The 18,093-nt window shown below is 48.2% G+C and overlaps 1 protein-coding gene across 1 annotated transcript; it reads right to left on the bottom strand.

The window, feature by feature from the left end:
• Positions 1 to 949: 949 nt before the first annotated feature.
• On the bottom strand, positions 950 to 1,867 carry LOC112886960 (ribulose bisphosphate carboxylase small chain A, chloroplastic-like). The gene is made up of 2 exons (XM_025953010.1): positions 1,653 to 1,867; positions 950 to 1,534 (listed from the first exon to the last, which is right to left on the bottom strand). The coding sequence occupies exons 1-2, from the start codon at positions 1,800 to 1,802 to the stop codon at positions 1,169 to 1,171; spliced, it is 516 nt and encodes a 171-aa protein (XP_025808795.1). The 5' UTR covers positions 1,803 to 1,867; the 3' UTR covers positions 950 to 1,168.
• Positions 1,868 to 18,093: the final 16,226 nt, after the last annotated feature.

Here is an 18,093-nt window from a genome sequence, read left to right as displayed (position 1 = left end):
GGCTTGACGAAACATGCGTACTTGATGTGATTGATTGATGTCATGGAAGTAGTCATACAGCTTCACGTACGTATAGTGTGGAAATGAGCAACACTTCTATAAACGTACTCACCTCCCGGAGAGAGGAACTCGGCGCAACGGAGTGCGCTTGTACTCTATCAGGCTCGGGTGGACAGCAGGCACGATCACCAGCTAGCTCTTGTAACCGACGTCCAGCACGCATAGCACCACATGCCGGTGCCATACACACAGGGGCGCAAATACTAGGGAGTCGCGCGCGCGACTGCGAGCGGAGGCATCGTAGAAGCTCGCCGATTGCTGCAGGTGGATTCGGAGGCTCCTGTCCACGAGCTCGCCGCCGGGGTTCAGAAGGGGGACCGCTCAGATTTCGTGTGGCCTCTAGGCTTAAAAAATGGAAGGGAGGGGTGGTAGGGAGCGAGGTCCGGCGATGGTGTCGGGTTGAGGGGCGCGGCGCGGCAAGGCAGCGGGAGCCGCTGGCTGCTGGTGGTCGGCACCGGGTGGGGGAGCATGAGAAGCTGTCAGGAGTGGATCCTCGGCGACGAATCTAGCGGCGGGAGGTGCTAGAGATGTAGACGGCAGCGGCGGCGGGGCGAGCCGCGGGTAGGCCGCAGTTGCCTTCTGCGATGCTCCCGCTCGCAGTTGCACCTGCAACCCCGAGCGGCCCCCCACAGGGGCGGCGGCCAGACGTTCACGCGTACGATTGCTAGCTAGGGCCAGTTAGGTTAATTATTAGCCACATTATTGGCCATGTACGTGTGGGCTGGACCGGATGCTCTTGGGAACAAGTACTCCAACACAGGCACCTACATGAAAGACGACGACGATATTGTTTTGCTGCATGATTGAGGATACAAATCATGAACGTATACGCAAGTAAAACAACCATATTACTTAAACGAATTGGCAATCTAGTGGTACATAGTCGTCGTATAAATGATCGCCGTGTGTATATCACTATGTGCAGTGCATAGGTATATAGCCGGAGCTATGTACCATTCACATGTTTCGCAAGCCAATGGTAGCATTAAATTGCTCATGCATGGGCATGCATGCTCGCCCAATATATAGTAATTACACAAACGTTTAAATTGGGGAAAAAAATGGAAATGGTCAAGGTGTTTCGAGACGGGCTGGCTGGGGCCGCGGTCTACTCGCTGCTCGGTGGCTTGTAGGCGAGGAACATGACGCACTGCACCTGCCTGACGTTGTCGAATCCGAGGATGCGGATGTAGTTGTCGGGGTAGGCCTTCTTGGCCTCCTCGAGCTCGGCATACACCTGGGTGGCGTCGGTGCAGCCGAACATGGGCAGCTTCCACATGGTCCAGTAGCGGCCGTCGTAGTACCCGGGAGAAGTGGCGTTCTCACGGAAGACGAAGCCGACCTTGCTGAACTCGAGGCAGGGGACCCAGTTGTTCCTGATCAGGTAGTCGATCTGCTTCAAGAGCTCCTCCGTGGAGAGAGGCGGCAGGTACGACAGGGTCTCGAACTTCTTGTTGTTCTCAGTCGGCCACACCTGAACAACGACACACCAATACCATCAGTTTCCTAAACTTCTTATTGCGTTGCATGCGTTCAGCTCAGTTTTGAACACCATCAAGAAGCCAATTCCCCAGCTAGTAGTAGATTGTTACCTGCATGCACCTGATCCTTCCGCCGTTGCTGACGTACTTGCCGAATCCGGCCCTGCTGGAGCGGCGGCTCACGGGGAGTCCAGCGGCGGACTTGAGGCCCTGGAAAGGAGCCACGGAGGTGGCCGATGAGGCCATCACGCCGGGGGCCATGGCTTACTAGTCTTAACGAAGGAGAAGAGGCCGGAGGCAGCTGGCTAACTCGAGTCCTTGTAGGCTCCCCCTTCCGACGGCGTATATATATACCCAGGCAGGCAGCGGTTCCATGGCGCCCCAACCTCCCATCCCGCGAAGGACGAGACTGGATGTGGGAGGAGTGGCCACGTACCGTTCGCCGGTGGCGGCACCCGGCCATGCTGGCAATCCTGATCGGGTCCGGCGCAAGATGTCGGCCACAGGGGCAGGATGGGCGGGCGATCCACGCTGGCATGCAGCTTGCTTGCCTGGCCGTCTCTCGCCGACGTACGCCGCTTGCGGCTTGCTCTGGCTCAGCGGTCTCGGTCTCTTTGGTGTCCGTCGTGAGCTAGCCCTAGCTGTGTGGCGAGATATTTCTCGGCGCCGCCAGCTTCGGCATCTTTACTTTCTCACGCGGCGCTAGGCGCTAGCTGCTGGTGGTCGGACCACGGGATGGCGTGGAATTGGCGCCATGCATACGGCCCCCGAATCTTATAAAGGCCAGATCGAGAAATGGACTGAAACCTAGCTCTCTGCTGTTACACCGAAATGATCAGCAACTCCTAAAGGCAGCACAACCAACAGATGAGTCACACTCATCTCCATTGCTCAAAGAAACTCATTTCAGAAATTGGTTTTGAAATTAAAGAAAACAAGATAACAGAGAAGGTTCCATGGATTGCCGAATGTTCTCATCCGCGCAGTGGCTCCGATCCATACCTCCCAGCTCATCGCCGTTGGATGATCGTTGTGATTCGTGTTGTAACGTCCAACGTGGCATAAGCTGCTCGTAGTGTTCACCTTTATTAACCGTAACAGTTGTGTTAACCAGGTTCCCTTTTCACTTTTGTTCACATTGTTCTTGAAGATACGAGCCTATGCGCTGAGCAGAATATTCGCGAAACCATATGCCCCACCTGCTACTTATATAGACAGAATGAAATGGACTGATGAAACCTAGCTCTTTGCTATTACATCAAAATGATCAGCAACTCATAAAGGCAGGACATGAGTCGCACGTACTCATCATCTCTGTATTGCTCAAAGAAACTCAGTTCAGAAATTGGTTTTGAAATTAAAGAGAACAAGATAACAGAGAAGGTTCTAGCACTAAGAACAAGCTAGCACGGAAGCCAACGCAAGATGAACGTCCACGATAAGTTCTACCAGAGTTGCACGGTGCACTAACCAATTTTCAATAGGAGAGTAGTTTTCACGGATCAATGCTGCAAATAAACTTGATTTTTGAGCCGACAATAACCATGAGAATGTAAGTCAGGTTGGAACCTGATAAACTGTTAAACCATAAGTTTGAGACACATCAAATATAATCAACATCAAATCAAAATTTCAGCACAGAAAAATAATACCCAAAGGTGGCACCCCCAATCAATACACCTATGCTTTCACTACCAAGAAAAAGACTGGTGAGTACCAACTACCAAGTCAAATGAGCTATCAATACCGGTTCTGCGACCGATACTGCGTAATCGAAACTAAAAGTTTTGAGCATCAATACCAGTTACATGACTTGGTACTAAAAGTTGGTGTTTTCACCCTGTACTAAAGCATCACACATCAAAAAAAAAATCCGTGGATGAGATTTTTCATGTGAAATATGCGCGTGAACAGTGAATAAGGTTCCTTCCTTACCATCTCACCTACAATAATTATATTTGGGAGCGAGCGAGATGCTTTCCTTTTGAATTAACCCGTGAAGGACCATTTAGTACTAGATGCTAATAACAACTATACTAATATAAAGGTTGTACATTAGCACCGAGTGATATTACCAATTGTTACTAGTATGGGTGGAGGCATTAATACCAGGTGGTAACACCGACCGATACTAATGTGGACTCTTTAGTACACATCAACCGGTACTAAAGGTCTCCGAAGCCTTCCATCCACCCCAAATATACCGGTATGAACTAGACCCGGTACTAGTGCTGGTATATTTAGGATGGAGCAATAGCTTATTTTCTAGTAGTATTTGTTTGTGGCAACTGCTAGATTTTTTGTTTTCCTTTTGGTCCTTGTTGGCTGAGACATTAGGTGGTTATTGAGATATATAAATAACTTTGGAGATGTGGTGGGATCATACTTTCGATTTTAGGAAGTTTGAGATTTCTCCTTTAAAACTAAATAGAGAGCCCTCTTCGTTTAGAAAGTCGTCAACTCTATAAAGTTGTGTAGATCTTATCAAGATCAAAAAGGAGTTGTGTAGATCTTTTCAAGAACAAAGTTTTCATATAAATTTTTTATCAAATTTCATAGGGATAATTTGTTTAACAAAATTACTATCAACTACTGCAAAAATTGCAAACAGAGGCTTGCTGTCCGTTCTTATACATGAACCAACTTAACAACATCACGTATTGTAAATTCAACACTAAAATACTACCATTAAAGTTGATCGTTTTATATATATCACCATTTCTTTTATCATTCTTATAAACATCCAACTTTGAACTGAAATAGTTCCATATTGAAATACATTTTATAGACAAATACCTTAATAGTTCTTTTTCAGTGATGTATTTCAATATATTTACTGTTAGGTTTATAATATTTCATAAAACTTTGAGGTGCTTAGTGCTCCATTACTTTACCATGACACCAATAAAGTCCATATCGACTAGTTAAGCAGATAAAATTGGTTGTGAACCAAATTGGGTATAAGTATGATTTTAAATAAAAGCGTTATTACCAATCTACAAATTGAAGTTGTTGATCTCGTATGAAAATGCTAAACATATATAGCATATTTGTCTCAATTTGATTTCATATGAAGAAGTTACAAATTTTCTAAGTAAAACTGCAAATTTGGATAAAATCTATTTGTAGTAACGGTTTTTAGGCTTAGACCCGACAATACAAATAAGCTGTTGTAACAATCTGCTTGTGGCTAGAATCGACTGTGATAATACGATTTACGTACATGGTCAGTTCTTATATCAGCTGACTAATGGTAGAAATACCTTTATTTGTGTTTGATGATCATTTTTTAACTAGAATATAATAAGATATGAGAAGATGGTACAAATGATATTTATGTACTATTTTAATGCCAAGTGCATACTTATTAAATTACCGTTGTTGAGCTTGCATGGGCCCCACCTCTTTCACTGCCGAAAAAAGATCTTTGCCGAGTGTCAAGTGTTTTGCCGAGTGTTTTTTTTCGGGCACTCGGCAAAGAGCGTCTTTGCCGAGTGCCTTTTTTAGACACTCGGAAAATAAACTCTTTGCCGAGTGCCTTTTTAGACACTCGGCAAAGAAGCTCTTTGCCGAGTGTTTTTTTAGAACACTAGGTAAAGATAATTTTTAAATCATATTTTGAAGTAGTAAATTAATTCAAATAAAAACATTTTCAACTACAAAGTTGTGTAACTCATCAAGATGCACAATTATTGTTTTGGATATTTCTTCATTTGACAAAATAAATGTAAATTTATTCATAAAACATATATATCTCTCTTGTAGTTTATGAAACTAGAAAAGAGATATATAAGATTTGTGAATAATATTAGAATTATCATGTTAGATGAAGAAATGATAAAATAACCAAAATAAACTTTATAGGTCTTGAGAAGTTATAAGATTTTACAGTTGGCAACATTTTAATTTGAAGTCATCTTGTCAACAAAAACTACATCTGAATATAGAAAATTTAAAATTCGAATTTTGCAAATGACCTCGAATGGAAAAATCATCAAAATTAAAGTTGTAAATCTCAAAAAGTTATGAAAGTTTTTAGTTGACAACTTTTTGATTTGAAATCATTGTGTCATATTAAAATACGTTTGAAGTTTTCAAATTTGAAATTCAAATTTTGTAAACGATCTCGGATGAAGAAACTACCAAAATAAAAGTTGTAGATCTCGAAATGTTATGCCACTTTGTAGTTAACAACTTTTTCATTTGAATTTATTTACTATCTCAAACAAACAATTTACACTCGGTTAATTATAATATGTGGAGAATAAAAACGTAATGTTGACATACTTGGTCCAATGGTGCAGTGATAGAGGGAGTTGTTTGTGTGCAGGAGCTCGTGCGTTCGAAACCTATCATTGACAACTTATGAAAAATTGCTGAAAAAATGTGCAACCCATTAGATGGGTCACTAACTGGCTGTGTATGCCTCCCCCAATAAATTTTTTTTCATGTTTCTTTTTTGAATTTTTTTCGATTTACATTTTGCCGAGCGCTTCTCTTTGCCGAGTGCCCGACAAAAGGCACTCGGTAAAGACGTCTTTGCCGACGAAATCGCTGCCGAATGTCCTTTGCCGAGTGTTACACTCGGCAAAGCCTTTGCCAAGTGTAGTCGGGGCTTTGCCGAGTGTCCCAGACACTCGGCAAAGGGACTGAATCCGGTAGTGTTTATGTTGTTTCTAGAAAGTTTAGGTTAATTTGTGTATAATTCTTGCGACCTTTCTTGATAGAGGCACCGAGACTTTGAACTCTCGATTAAAGATTTTGCTTCTAGAAGGAGAAGAAAAGAAATAGAAAGATAAAGCTTGGTGCCCTTGGTAAATCACGTTTGGTGAGACTTGATCATGTACGCGTGCATCTCATGAATCGATTTAGGTTGGGTGCTCTACAGGCTGGCCCATCTGTCATTGCCCATGCAGGATCTCTATCTACGCTAGTTAGTTTTGACTAGCACAGTGCCTATCGTTGCTACGGAACCTATATGAGACCACCAACTACATGTAATTTCACTTCGTGCAGAGGCCGTACCGTGACCGCGTGAGGCATTGATTGTCCGAGTTCCGATTAGGATTCTAATTGATCTGTCCGGGTTCCGATTAAGATTTTGATTGATTTGCCTGGTTCCGATTAGGATTCCGATTGATGGATCAAGAAATCATTGCTGGCTTTACAAATAGTAGATTTATCCAGACCGGTCGGTTAGAGATAAGGCCATGCAAGAGATAGAATCCTGATTGTTGTTATTTTTAGCATCCAGACGCGCTCCGTCCCTCTGGATGATTACATGGAAGATACCATCCATATATTATTTTAAAGCGTTATCCATCCTGTTTGACTAGCCAAATCCTCACATCCACATCTTATTTTCTCACCGCGAGACGCTGGCTCACTGTATGTGTTGGCGTTGTCTTGCGCTGCTTGGCTCTAGGATATCTGCCTACCTCCACAACCCCCCCCCCAAGCTGCAGGGTTCAGGTGCGGCTCCGTCGACTTGAGGTTGGAGGTGCTGCCTGCCTGCCTCCTACATGGATAAGCTGGTGCACACCAGATTTAAGTTAAGCCGCTGCCGTTGTTGATTCGCCACTCATGAGATCTCATCATACATCACCCTCGGCCAGCACAACCATCACCATGCGATGGAGAGATGGAGCCTGCCGCCCGCCCGCCGTCCAGAGGACATACGGGATCATCCATACCTCTATCCTCACTCCTCAGCAGGAAAGACACAGGCCCCTTCCCCGCATATGGGATCACCAACATGATTTACCTTTTGTAACATCAAAAGATGCTTGAGTTTCAAAAGGTAAATCATATTGTTGCGGTAGGGATCTTTAGATGTTTCAGATGTTGTAGTGCTTTTGTTGGATGTTGCAGCACCTTTTGATTAGGATGTTGCAATGGCTTGACTTAGATTTTGCGGATATTTATTCGATTTGTTGCAATTGTGTACAATTGTACAGATTTGAGGATATGTCAATTCAGCCGCGATTTTGGTGTTGTTGCAATAGCTTATACCGAATGTTGCCAAGTGTATCTTTCGGATGTTACATGAGGTTATTAAAAATGTTTCAGTTGCTGACTATTAATGTCTTATGGATTTATTTCAAGTAGCAGCTTGAGGCACAAAAATGGTGCTGTGGTTGGATTGTTTTGTCTCGAATCAGCTGCGCATGATGATCTAGTTTTGATTGGAATATTCAGTGTTGCAAATGTGGATATCCAATGTTGCATACACTATTTTCCTATACTACGAATCTTGCTTTTCAATATTGCATACAATGATTAGCATCTTATCCACTTTCTTTCCCCCCTCTGTCATGTGCGGACGGTGTGATGCAAGGGGCAGACACGACGTGTGGTGCCACCACATCAAGCACGGCAGCGCCATTTAGTGTTGTCATGGAGGCAGCTCACGCCATGTGTTGCGATGGGATGGATGGAGGGAGGAGCGCAGCGAGTGCGTGGATTAGGGATGGTCCAACTATACGCTGCCACAGAAGCGTCTGATAGATTGACTCCATCCGGACGTTCAGGCGCTGGCATGCCCGTTCAAAATATGGTGAAATGCCGAGGGCTCGATACAATCTACACAACTACCGTGTCTTTGAAGGAGGCGGCTATGGTTCATGGAACCGATTTTCCTACGTAGAGACGGCTATATCCAATCTATATAGTGACAATGTTCATAGGAGAAGATGGCTACGGCTCGTAGAACCGATGTTCTTAGGTAGAGACGGCTATATCCAATTTGCATAGCGACAGTGTCCTTGGAAGGAAATGATTATAGCTAGTAGAACCGATTTTCGCAGGTAGAGATGGCTATAATTATTCTATGAAAGGACGTGACTATGGTTGGGTTCCTATGAATTATTTCCTCCTTAATGACAAACCACAGAAGGCTATTAATGGTATCCCTTGCCTCGTTGCGGGAGCAAGAGGCAAAATAATCATCTTTCAAGAAAGATTACGCACGAGAGCAATGATCCTCACTCTATTAGAGACCAAATAAAAAAGGACCTGTGATGGCTGGCTTGATGACCTGACTAAGCATGACAATGACGTAGAGCTAGGGGTTTACTTTAGAAAACTGAAAAGATAGCAAAGGGTTTACATTAGAACTTGTAGGTTCCATTCAGCCAGCGTAATATTGCTCTTCAGGAGGCGGAGGACTAGACAAAAAAAAAAGCGTCCCCTAGTTTCCATCGTTGCTGCTGAGTTTCTTCGGACGATTTTTGTACTTATTTTCGATGCTGTTTATTCCAGAAGGAAGCTGAAGCCGCTAAGGCCTTGTTCGGCTCACAGGGGTGAAATCCCCAAAGGGAACCAATCAAGGGAGCGATTGGGTGAATCCCTCCCATATCACCCAACCCTCTTGAGGATCGAATCCCTTCCTTCCTCTAATCCCTTTCTCCAAATGTTGTGTTCGACTAAGACAGGGATTGCCCTGTTGATAAATTTGTTAATATCAGACACATAGTAGTCATAAATAACTGAGTGCATCAACTATTTTACATCTCCACTCATGTATAACATTTGATCACTCCTGAATCATGTGAACTCAAAATGTTAGAACTGGAAGTGTTCAGAAGTAAACAAGATCCAATAGACATCCTCATAATCTAGTTGCGACAATTGGTATCATTCCAACCTGAGTAGATTGTAGTTTCCATATTCAGCTGATCCAACATTTATAAGCTTCCACTGCACATCTGAAATGTAAGGCAAATAAACATCTGAAATGTTAGACAAATAATCTCTTTACATGTTTTTGAAAATCTAATATTCCAAAATCACAATTTAGGAAATTGTGATGGCCGAAATAATCCATCCTCTCAAAAGAGTAACAGAAATATCTAAACTAACAGGTAACTTGCGCAAGCACACTCAAGTGACCAGGCACTTTGTCCAGTAGAATATTTCTTGATCATTGCCTCAGCTGCTTCCCTGAAAATGTCATCAAGCTTATTTAGAATGTCAAAGGTGTAGCTGTAAAGAACTTCTAAAATGAAAGGTGCAATCTATTCTGAAAATGACTAAATGAGTGCATGATAATGACTGAACGTTCTAAAATTGTTGCACTAATATCTGATGAATACCGGTGAAGAAGTGTTTGTAGAACTGCTTTTCCAGATCGGCCCACGTGATGATGGAGTTAGCTGGCAGTGAAGAAAACCACATAAAGGCCGATCCAGACAAAGAGAGCGGGAACAGACGAATCTTCAGAGCATCTATGCCAGATAGCCTCTCCACACTGGACCAGGAATTTACTGATGTGTTCAATCGTTGTCACATTATCCTGTCTGAAGAACTTGGTGAAGTCTGGCACTCGGTACCGGTGAGGCATTGCAATCTGATCATAAGCTTCAGGGTAGGACCTTCGGTACATGTAGGTTGGCTCTTTAGGTTTTAAGCCGAATTGATTTTTCATCACATCAGTTATCTTACTCGCCCAATTAATATTCTGGAGGCCATTGTCGAGTTGCTGGATCACCGACTGCGGCTGCTGCATCGAGGGCTGAAGTTGATGAACCAGTTGCGGTTGGACGGGTACTTGCTATTGGTAGCCTCCTTGTTGATCCATATGATTCGCCATCGGTTGAGGAGCTGAGGGGCCTTACTGATAACCACTTGCCTACAGCTGGTATAGGACCATCGCTGCGAAACCGATGTTGGCGAGTGGGGTCTACTGGTCTGTAGCGGAGAGACCGGCAACTAGGTGGAAGGTGCTTGTAGCTGTGTATCTTGGGCCGATCCACCTGCACTTGGAACCTACTGGGTCTGAACCGATGCCTCTATGCTGGTCGGGACCATGAACTTAGGGCGATGAAACCAGCAGGGTGTTGAAGTAGCCGCCATGTGCCGATGGTGCTATCATTGGTGAAGTGGGCGTAAACACCGGTGCTGTCTGAATTGGAGACGCCATCGGCTGATACGGAACATGTGTGGTGGCATTGGGTAGCTTCCAGTACTCAGCATCACCGTGCTGAGTGGTGGCGGTTGGGTGCCGAAACCTGCCATAGAAGCATTCCCAGCTCTAGCTGCTGCTATGCCTGATGACTCTGGTTGAGAGTAGCACGACCCTTTGTAGTCCATCTGCAAGCCGGTGGCCATAGTTTCCCTGATGGCATTTTGAATTGAGTTCATCAAGACGTTCGACTGTTGATCATTGTGTGATGCATAGCTTGGTCGAACATCTCTTTGAACTTAGCCAAGTCTTCAATGTGTGATTTCTCGCGGCTTTTGGAAGGCATTCTTCTGTATAGCTTCTCCTCTTTTAGTGACACTGAAAACCCCGAGGCAAGCCTGTTTGTAGTCTTCTATTGCCTTCTCCAACTGTTGCTTCTGGGCGACATTGAGATCTTCCTTAGTGACCTTGAGGATGTTGTCAGTAGTCACCTCAGCTAGCTTCTGGATGGTCACGGTGAAGTTGTTGTCTTGTCCCACTTGGCGTGCCAAAAGCGTGTTGACGCAAAAAAACCGGCGATCGGCTTCTTGTGCTGGGAGATTTGCTTTACTCCGGCGCAGGCTCCAATTAGCTTCGCATAGGTGCTAGGCATGCCAGTCAATTTGACCTGTAATTGACAAAAAAATAAGGCAACATCAAATACTAGAACGTATCGGCTAGATTTCTGAACCATTCCAAAGGAGTATCATCCAGAAACTCGATACAGATATAATAAGAAATTGGCTAAAAACAACCGATTCTACTGTGAGAGCAATACTGATTGCTCAGTACTGCTTCACCAACAATACTAAGATTAAGATCTAATCGGCTATATTCTATGAAGTAAATTGAAACAATAAAGCGCAACTGCAGCCGATAGAAATCCTAAGATCTAAACTGGATAACTTGTGATAAAAGCTAAACTACACAAGATTAAAAGAATCAACCTTGCAAAGTATAGCAAATATCGATAACTGGTGAGTAAATAGATCGGGAAGGAAGTGATGCACCGTCAATCAAAGATCTAATTTGCTCGATAAACATGAAACTTACCAGCAAGCTGGAGATCGAAGTGATGCAACCCTTCTACCGGAAGAACTTGTCGAAATGAAAAAACTACAAAACTAGGGTTTGGTGAAGTCACCGACAATGAAGAAAAGGATTTGTTGTATTGATTGTGTGATCTCTAATTACAAGCCCGTAGGCTAATATTTATAGGCCAACTAAAACCCTAGTGGATCACGACACAATATGACTTGACTAAAAAGAAAATAAACTTTTTATAACTAACCAACTAGCATATGACTCAGAATCCACGCGATAACTTGCTGACATAAACCATCAGTGCCAACTTCGCTCCATCGGCTGCAACACCATATCGGCCAGATTGTCTTAGTTCCATCGGCTACTTTCCTTGCCTCAACGTTGGCCAGACACATGTCAAAAAATAATGTCAACACATGCCCCTAGTTTCAGAATAAAATATTTTATTCCAAAATTCTCTCCAATCATGATTGTCTTTTTGATCCCGTGTGTGGATGACCCCTTGATTCTCATCATATTGATCAGTCTTTTCAACTAAACTCCACACCTCCTTGATTCTTGTAATGAATCCCGACACGTACCTGACCCTTCAACTATGGTAGTGCGACGCTTCTGCTTCTCTCTCAACTATAGTAGCGATGCTTTGAATCTCCAGCCAGTACTTGTCGGGGGCAAATATTATGGATCCCCAAAGAACGCTCCTTAGGAGGCTGATCATGGATTAGTCCCCTCAAAGTACGTGGCTTGGGATGGCTAGGCCGTCGAATGACCACAGAACGGCCCACCAGGAGAAGGGGCACCAATGGCCCAATGCGAAGCACTGGAGAAGGATACGACCACCTCACCCGACCCCAAGGGTAAGGGATCGGGCGCGTCCGCCTCGCCCAACCCTAAGGGTGAGGGGTTGGGCACGTCCGCCCCAAAGGCATGGGCCTTCAGGGACCTCATGAAGTGACGGGCCATGCCAGAGGACGAACCTCTAGCGTAGGGGTAGGTAAGGATGTGCAGCGACATGACCTTTGGAAAAGCCAAGCCACTACGGCAAGCCCCGCCGTCCACCGCCCCGGGGGTCAAGCTGTAAAATGCGCCAGGGGACTCACGTCGCCCATCTCGGCAGGGTGCATGTTGCCCATCCTACGGCCTGGTAGACCCGCACCGCCCGTTCCATTTAGGCGCATGCCGCACGTCGCACGAGGGCGCGGCATGGGAGTGCCTCCGTTATCATCTACAGGACAGCGGGGCCCATGCGTAGGGGAGGAGAGGGGCACAATCTCGGGGACTTCTCTCTTTCTCTCTGTATCCACTCCCTTCCCTTTGATTTATAAAAGGGGACGGACCCCCCAGCCAAGGGGATAAAAGGGGACGGACCCCCGGCCAAGGGGATGAAAATATTTTTTTCTGACTCACACACATAAACGCACTCTCCACCAGAGACTTCGGAGCCCAGTCCCACTCTCATCCGTTTGTAACCCCTACTGCAAACCTAGTGCAAGAGCACAAGCGGCTCGAACTGGATGTAGGGACATTCTACCCGAACCAGTATAAACCCTCGTGTCTTTCTTGCTCACCATCCAGGACAGACATGCAATCACGAGAGTTGCTAGTCAGCGATTCGAAATACTGACAGTTGGCACACCAGGTAGGGGCTTTGCGCGTCTCGTCGACCTCTTCAGGTTGTGGATGGCCAACCACGCCAGAGCATGGGTTCCAGGCATGCTCGTGCACTTCGGGAGCCTAGACTTCATCGTCACCACAGGAGGAGGACTGGAGCAAATTCGTGTTCCGGTCCGCCCCGCCCGCACTACCAACCCCGACCCCGTTGTCAAGGCTTTCGAGGTGATGCGGCTGCGCGCCTCGGAGGATCGCGCCTCCAGGGTTAGTGGGCCCCTCAACTTTGACTACGAGAGTTTGGGGCATCAGCTCCGCGTCTTCTTGGGTCCCCGACCGACCCAGGAGTACTTGCGCCCCGTTGTTTTCTCGCTTGCCAACATCACAGCGCATCTCTCTAGGGGAGAACCATTCTCCCTGGAGATCCTGGCCAGGTGCGTCCAGATGAGGTTTCCTTTTGGCCAGCACAACGCGGCGGGGGACGCGCATCGCCTTGATGTGACGCCTTTTGGTTCAAACCCCATAGGCGGTGAGTTCGTGGGGATGACGAACTACGTCTCGGAATCCTTCCATGATCTCCTTGTGGGGAAATCAGAGGCGATCTCCGACTTTGGCTCTAGCGGAGGGAGCCACCACCCCTCACGGGTGTGTTTTGTGGCGGGAGTCCTAGAAGGGTGTGTCGAAGACTCCCACAATGGGGAAACTCCTCCGAGTGGCCGTAATGATGGGGCCAGGGAGAGGAACCAAGCCCCACCGTCCATGGGGCTTGAGCAACTACGGGAGTGGCACAAGGAGCTCGAGGAAGCGCGCCTCAAGATAGAACAGGAGCATGCCAAACTCAAGCGAGAGATTGGACGCCGTGGAGATGGAGGGTGCGCGTGCCACCACCCGCGATGTAACACCCCCGTTCGGGGACGCCTCAGCGTCGACCGCGACATATGCCACACCATCAACGCCCGAAGGTGCGGGCACGAGGACGAGCAAGCAGCGGTGAGCTAAGAATATCACCCTCATCATGGTGGGCGCCATGATAGCAGCGAGGATAGAAGCTCGAGCCTCGACCTGCCGGGTCCCAGGGTTTTTTGAGCGCGCGTCCGTAGCGCGCCATTCCCACACGGTACAGCCCCCTCCCCCCGACAAACATCACGAGGTACGTCAGGGAGACAAACCCTACCTTGTGGCTCAAGGACTACCGGCTTGCTTGCTGAGGAGGAGGAGCGGTCGATGACGACTTCAGCATCCACAACTTGCCCTTGTCCCTGGCCGACTCAGCACGGGCATGGCTCGAGCACATGCCAGCCGACCGGATTCACAGCTGGTCGGACATGAGGGAAATCTTTGTTGGAAGCTTCCAGGGCACTTACGAACACCCTGGGAACCCATCGGATCTCAAGAACTGGCGGCAGAAGTTGGGGGAATCTCTCCCGAGTACATCCGGCGCTTCTCCAAGGAGTGCAACACGCTGCCCAATGTCTCTGATGCCGACATGATTGGGGCTTTCCTGACCGGGACCACCTGCGAGTCCCTGGTTCACAAATTGAGGCGCAAAAGCCCGTGAACCACCAAGGAGCTCCTTGACATAACGACGAACCACGCCTCGGGCAAGGAGGCAGTCGGGGCGATCTTTGACCGTGCTAAGGGCAAGGCGAAGCGCGACGAGAGCACCGGCGAGGGTGGCTCGAATGTCCCAGGGAAGAAGAAGAACAAGAGGAACAGCGGGGGTTCCCTCGCAGCCGCCGCTGATCAAAAGGGAGGCAGAGCGGCCGGCGGGGAGACCCCCGATCATTTTGAGAAGATGCTGGAGAAGCGATGCCCGAACCACGGCTTCCCGGTCAAGCACCTATATAAGTACTGCACCCTCATGAAGAAGTACCTATTGGGAGATGCCAGGAAGGGGGAGCAGAAGAAGAGGCTCGAGCCGGTGGATGACGACGCCGAGGAGAAGGAGGATGGCTTCCCCGACCCCAACGGCTGCATCTTGATATTTGGAGGCCCAGCTGCCTACGAGTCCTGGCACCGCCAGAAACTCACATGCCAGGAGGTCTACGCGGCCGAACCGATGACACCTGCATTTCTCCGGTGGTCGGAGTTGGCCATCACCTTCGATCGGTCCGACCATCCGAGCAGCGTCCCGCAACTGGGGAGGTGCCCACTCGTGGTCGACCCAATCATCGGCACAAAGCGCCTCACCAAGGTACTAATGGCCGGAGGCAACGGCTTCAACATCATGTACGCGGAGACCCTAGATGCCATGGGAATCGATCGGCCTCGCATTTGGCCATCCGGAGTGCCGTTCCACGGCATGGTGCCTGGAAAGCAGGCGATACTACTCGGGCAGATCAACCTGCCCGTAATGTTTGAGGATCTGACCAACTATAGGATAGGGACCCTCACCTTCGAAGTGGTCGGTTTTCACGGATCCTACCATGCCATATTAGGGCGACCATGCTACGCAAAGTTCATGGCTGTCCCCAGTTATACTTATCTAAAGCTCAAGATGCTGGGCCCTCGCAGGGTCAACACCGTCGGCTCCTCATTCTAGCACGCCTATCAATGCAAGGTGGAGAGCTGCGAGCTCGCCTCTGCGGTCATCGCCTTCGAGGAATTAGTGGCCATCAGGGAGGAAACCACGGCAGAGGCGCCTGACTCCAATTGGGCTACCGGATCCTTCAAGCCCATGGAGGGTGTGAAGGAGGTTCTCGTTGACCCTAAGAACTCCGCGGACAAGAAGGTGCGAGTCGATGCTGCGCTCTCCTCCAAATAGGAAAGCGCGCTCCTCAACTTCCTTCGTGCCAATAAGGATATATTTGCATGGAAACCCTCAAATATGCCAGGCATGCCGAGAGAAGTCACCGAGCATGCTTTGAAGACCAAACCAGGCTCCAGACCGGTCAAGCAACGCTTGCACCGCTTCGACGAGGAGAAGCGCAGGGCCATCGGCGAGGAGATCGCAAGACTTTTGGCGGCCGGATTCATCAAGCAGGTGTATCACCCTGAGTGGTTAGCCAATCCCGTTCTTGTATGAAAAAATAGTGGGAAATGGAGAATGTTTTTTGACTACATGAGTCTCAACAAGGCATGCCCAAAGGGTCCATTTCCTTTGCCTCGCATAGACCAGGTAGTCGACTCGACCTTGGGGTGTGAAACCCTTTGCTTCCTTGATGCGTACTCCGGGTACCATCAGGTCGTGATGAAGGAGTCCGACCAGCTCTTGACTTCCTTCATCACCCCTTTGGATCGGACTGCTACATCACCATGCCATTCGGTCTAAAGAACATGGGGGCCACGTACCAATGGTGCGTGCTATGATGTTTCGGGGACCTCATCGGGCGAACCATCGTGGCTTATGTGGACAACATCATGGTCAAGTCCAAACAGGTAGATACTAACTGCAATTGGAGTTGATGCAAACCAATAGATACTCCCGTTGGCTTTCGCCTTTGTTGAGAGTGAGAACAGGGAAAGCTGGCTATGGTTTCTTAGGCATCTTAAGGCAGGTGTTGTGCAGGATTGGTGAAACGTTTGTCTCATTCATGATCGACATGCTGGCTTATTATCGGTGGTGAAGTCTTTGCAAGCGGATGCAGACGAGCTGTTCCCTTGGCCTGACCTGCAGAGTAGGTGGTGCATGCGCCTTATGGCGGTGAATTTCTATAAGAAATTTAGTAGCAAGAAGTTGATGGATATGTTCTACCAAAACCAGGAGGGCAAGTTTAATGCATTGTGGAAGGATTTAGATGACCTGACTCGGGCTTACTTCGTTTAGATGAGCAAGAAGCCAGTGACGGATGAAAACCTTGGGGTGACACCTGGACTATCGTTACTCGGTCAAGGGCTAGATGATCCAAACGTACGATGGCAAAGGGGATGGAACATCAAGTGCTTCTCTCACTGGATACATGCGGAGCCCAAGGAGAAGTGGGCATTGCTCTTTGACACATCAGGTACAAGGTGAGTAGTTGTTCAAATAAAGTTACCCGATTTCCCTAATTTTAAATTTCTAATTTCATTTTGACGTGATGTTCACTTTTTGTGTTAGGTGGGGCATCATGACTCCAAACCTAGCAGAGGTTTACAATCAGGTTATAAGAGGTTTGCGTGGTCTCCCTCTCATTGCAATCATAGAAGGTATGTTGTATGGCATCATAAAGTACTATCAAAAGCGTCATTGTCGGTACATACAGACAGGGGTACCTCCTGCTAGGGTGTCCAGGCCCTTAGCGTATCACCATACGTGATCCCCCTCGCCTCCTGGGAGATGTGGCATGTGGCCCAGGCCTGACAGCTGGGATCATGGTCTCCGGACCCTCCCCGAGCTCTCTGAGGTCCAGGACCTCCGCATGCCACGGAGGGCAAGGGAGCTCTCGGGTAGCCCCCGTGGATCCGGACTCCCTAGGGAGGTCCGGGGCCGCCACGTGTGATGGCCGGACCATCACGGGCCTGACCGCTCCAACCGGCCTCGGGAGCCCGGACCCCCACCCTCCGGGGAGGGGTCCGGTGCCGCCACGTGCCGCCCCTGTGGAAGGAGCGGGGCTCGCCCTGACACGTGCGCGTGGCTGGAGGCCCTTCGCGGATCTCCAGCCCACCTACCAGCATTTAATGCGGTAGCTGGGCTGGGCGCGCCCAAGTCAAAAAGTGTGGCCTGCCCCTGACACACGGGGCAGGTTGGCTGACACCACGGTAAGCCCGCCTGTTACCAAGGCGGCGCGTCGTATCACCGTCACTGTGTGCAAGCGGCGTGCAGTCCCGTCACGGTGCGGCGCGCAGCGTGATGGTGGCCTGTAACAGGAGAGCTGAGGCGTGCGCTGCTACAGTGCGCGCGGAAGCGATGGCGCGGCGGGTCAGCACTGCCCCCACGCCTGTCAGAGTCACACCCAACAGTGGCAGCATAGCACCACTGTTGAGCAACACTGACAGCGGTCGCTGTGCCTGCAGGACTGCACACGACCATATCCAGGT

This window comes from Panicum hallii, chromosome 3 (genome assembly GCF_002211085.1).
Source record: "Panicum hallii strain FIL2 chromosome 3, PHallii_v3.1, whole genome shotgun sequence".
Classification (NCBI taxonomy): Eukaryota; Viridiplantae; Streptophyta; class Magnoliopsida; order Poales; family Poaceae; genus Panicum; species Panicum hallii.
The sequence above is the reverse complement of the archived record's forward strand: the minus strand, read 5'-3'. Positions and strand labels throughout refer to the sequence as shown.

Excerpts from the sequence above, each read along its gene's own strand:
- LOC112886960 (XM_025953010.1), bottom strand. The coding sequence starts at position 1,802 with ATGGCCCCCGGCGTGATGGCCTCATCGGCCACCTCCGTGGCTCCTTTC. Across the intron at positions 1,535-1,652 it reads GAAGGATCAGGTGCATGCAG|GTGTGGCCGACTGAGAACAA; the intron begins GTAACAATCTAC and ends GTCGTTGTTCAG.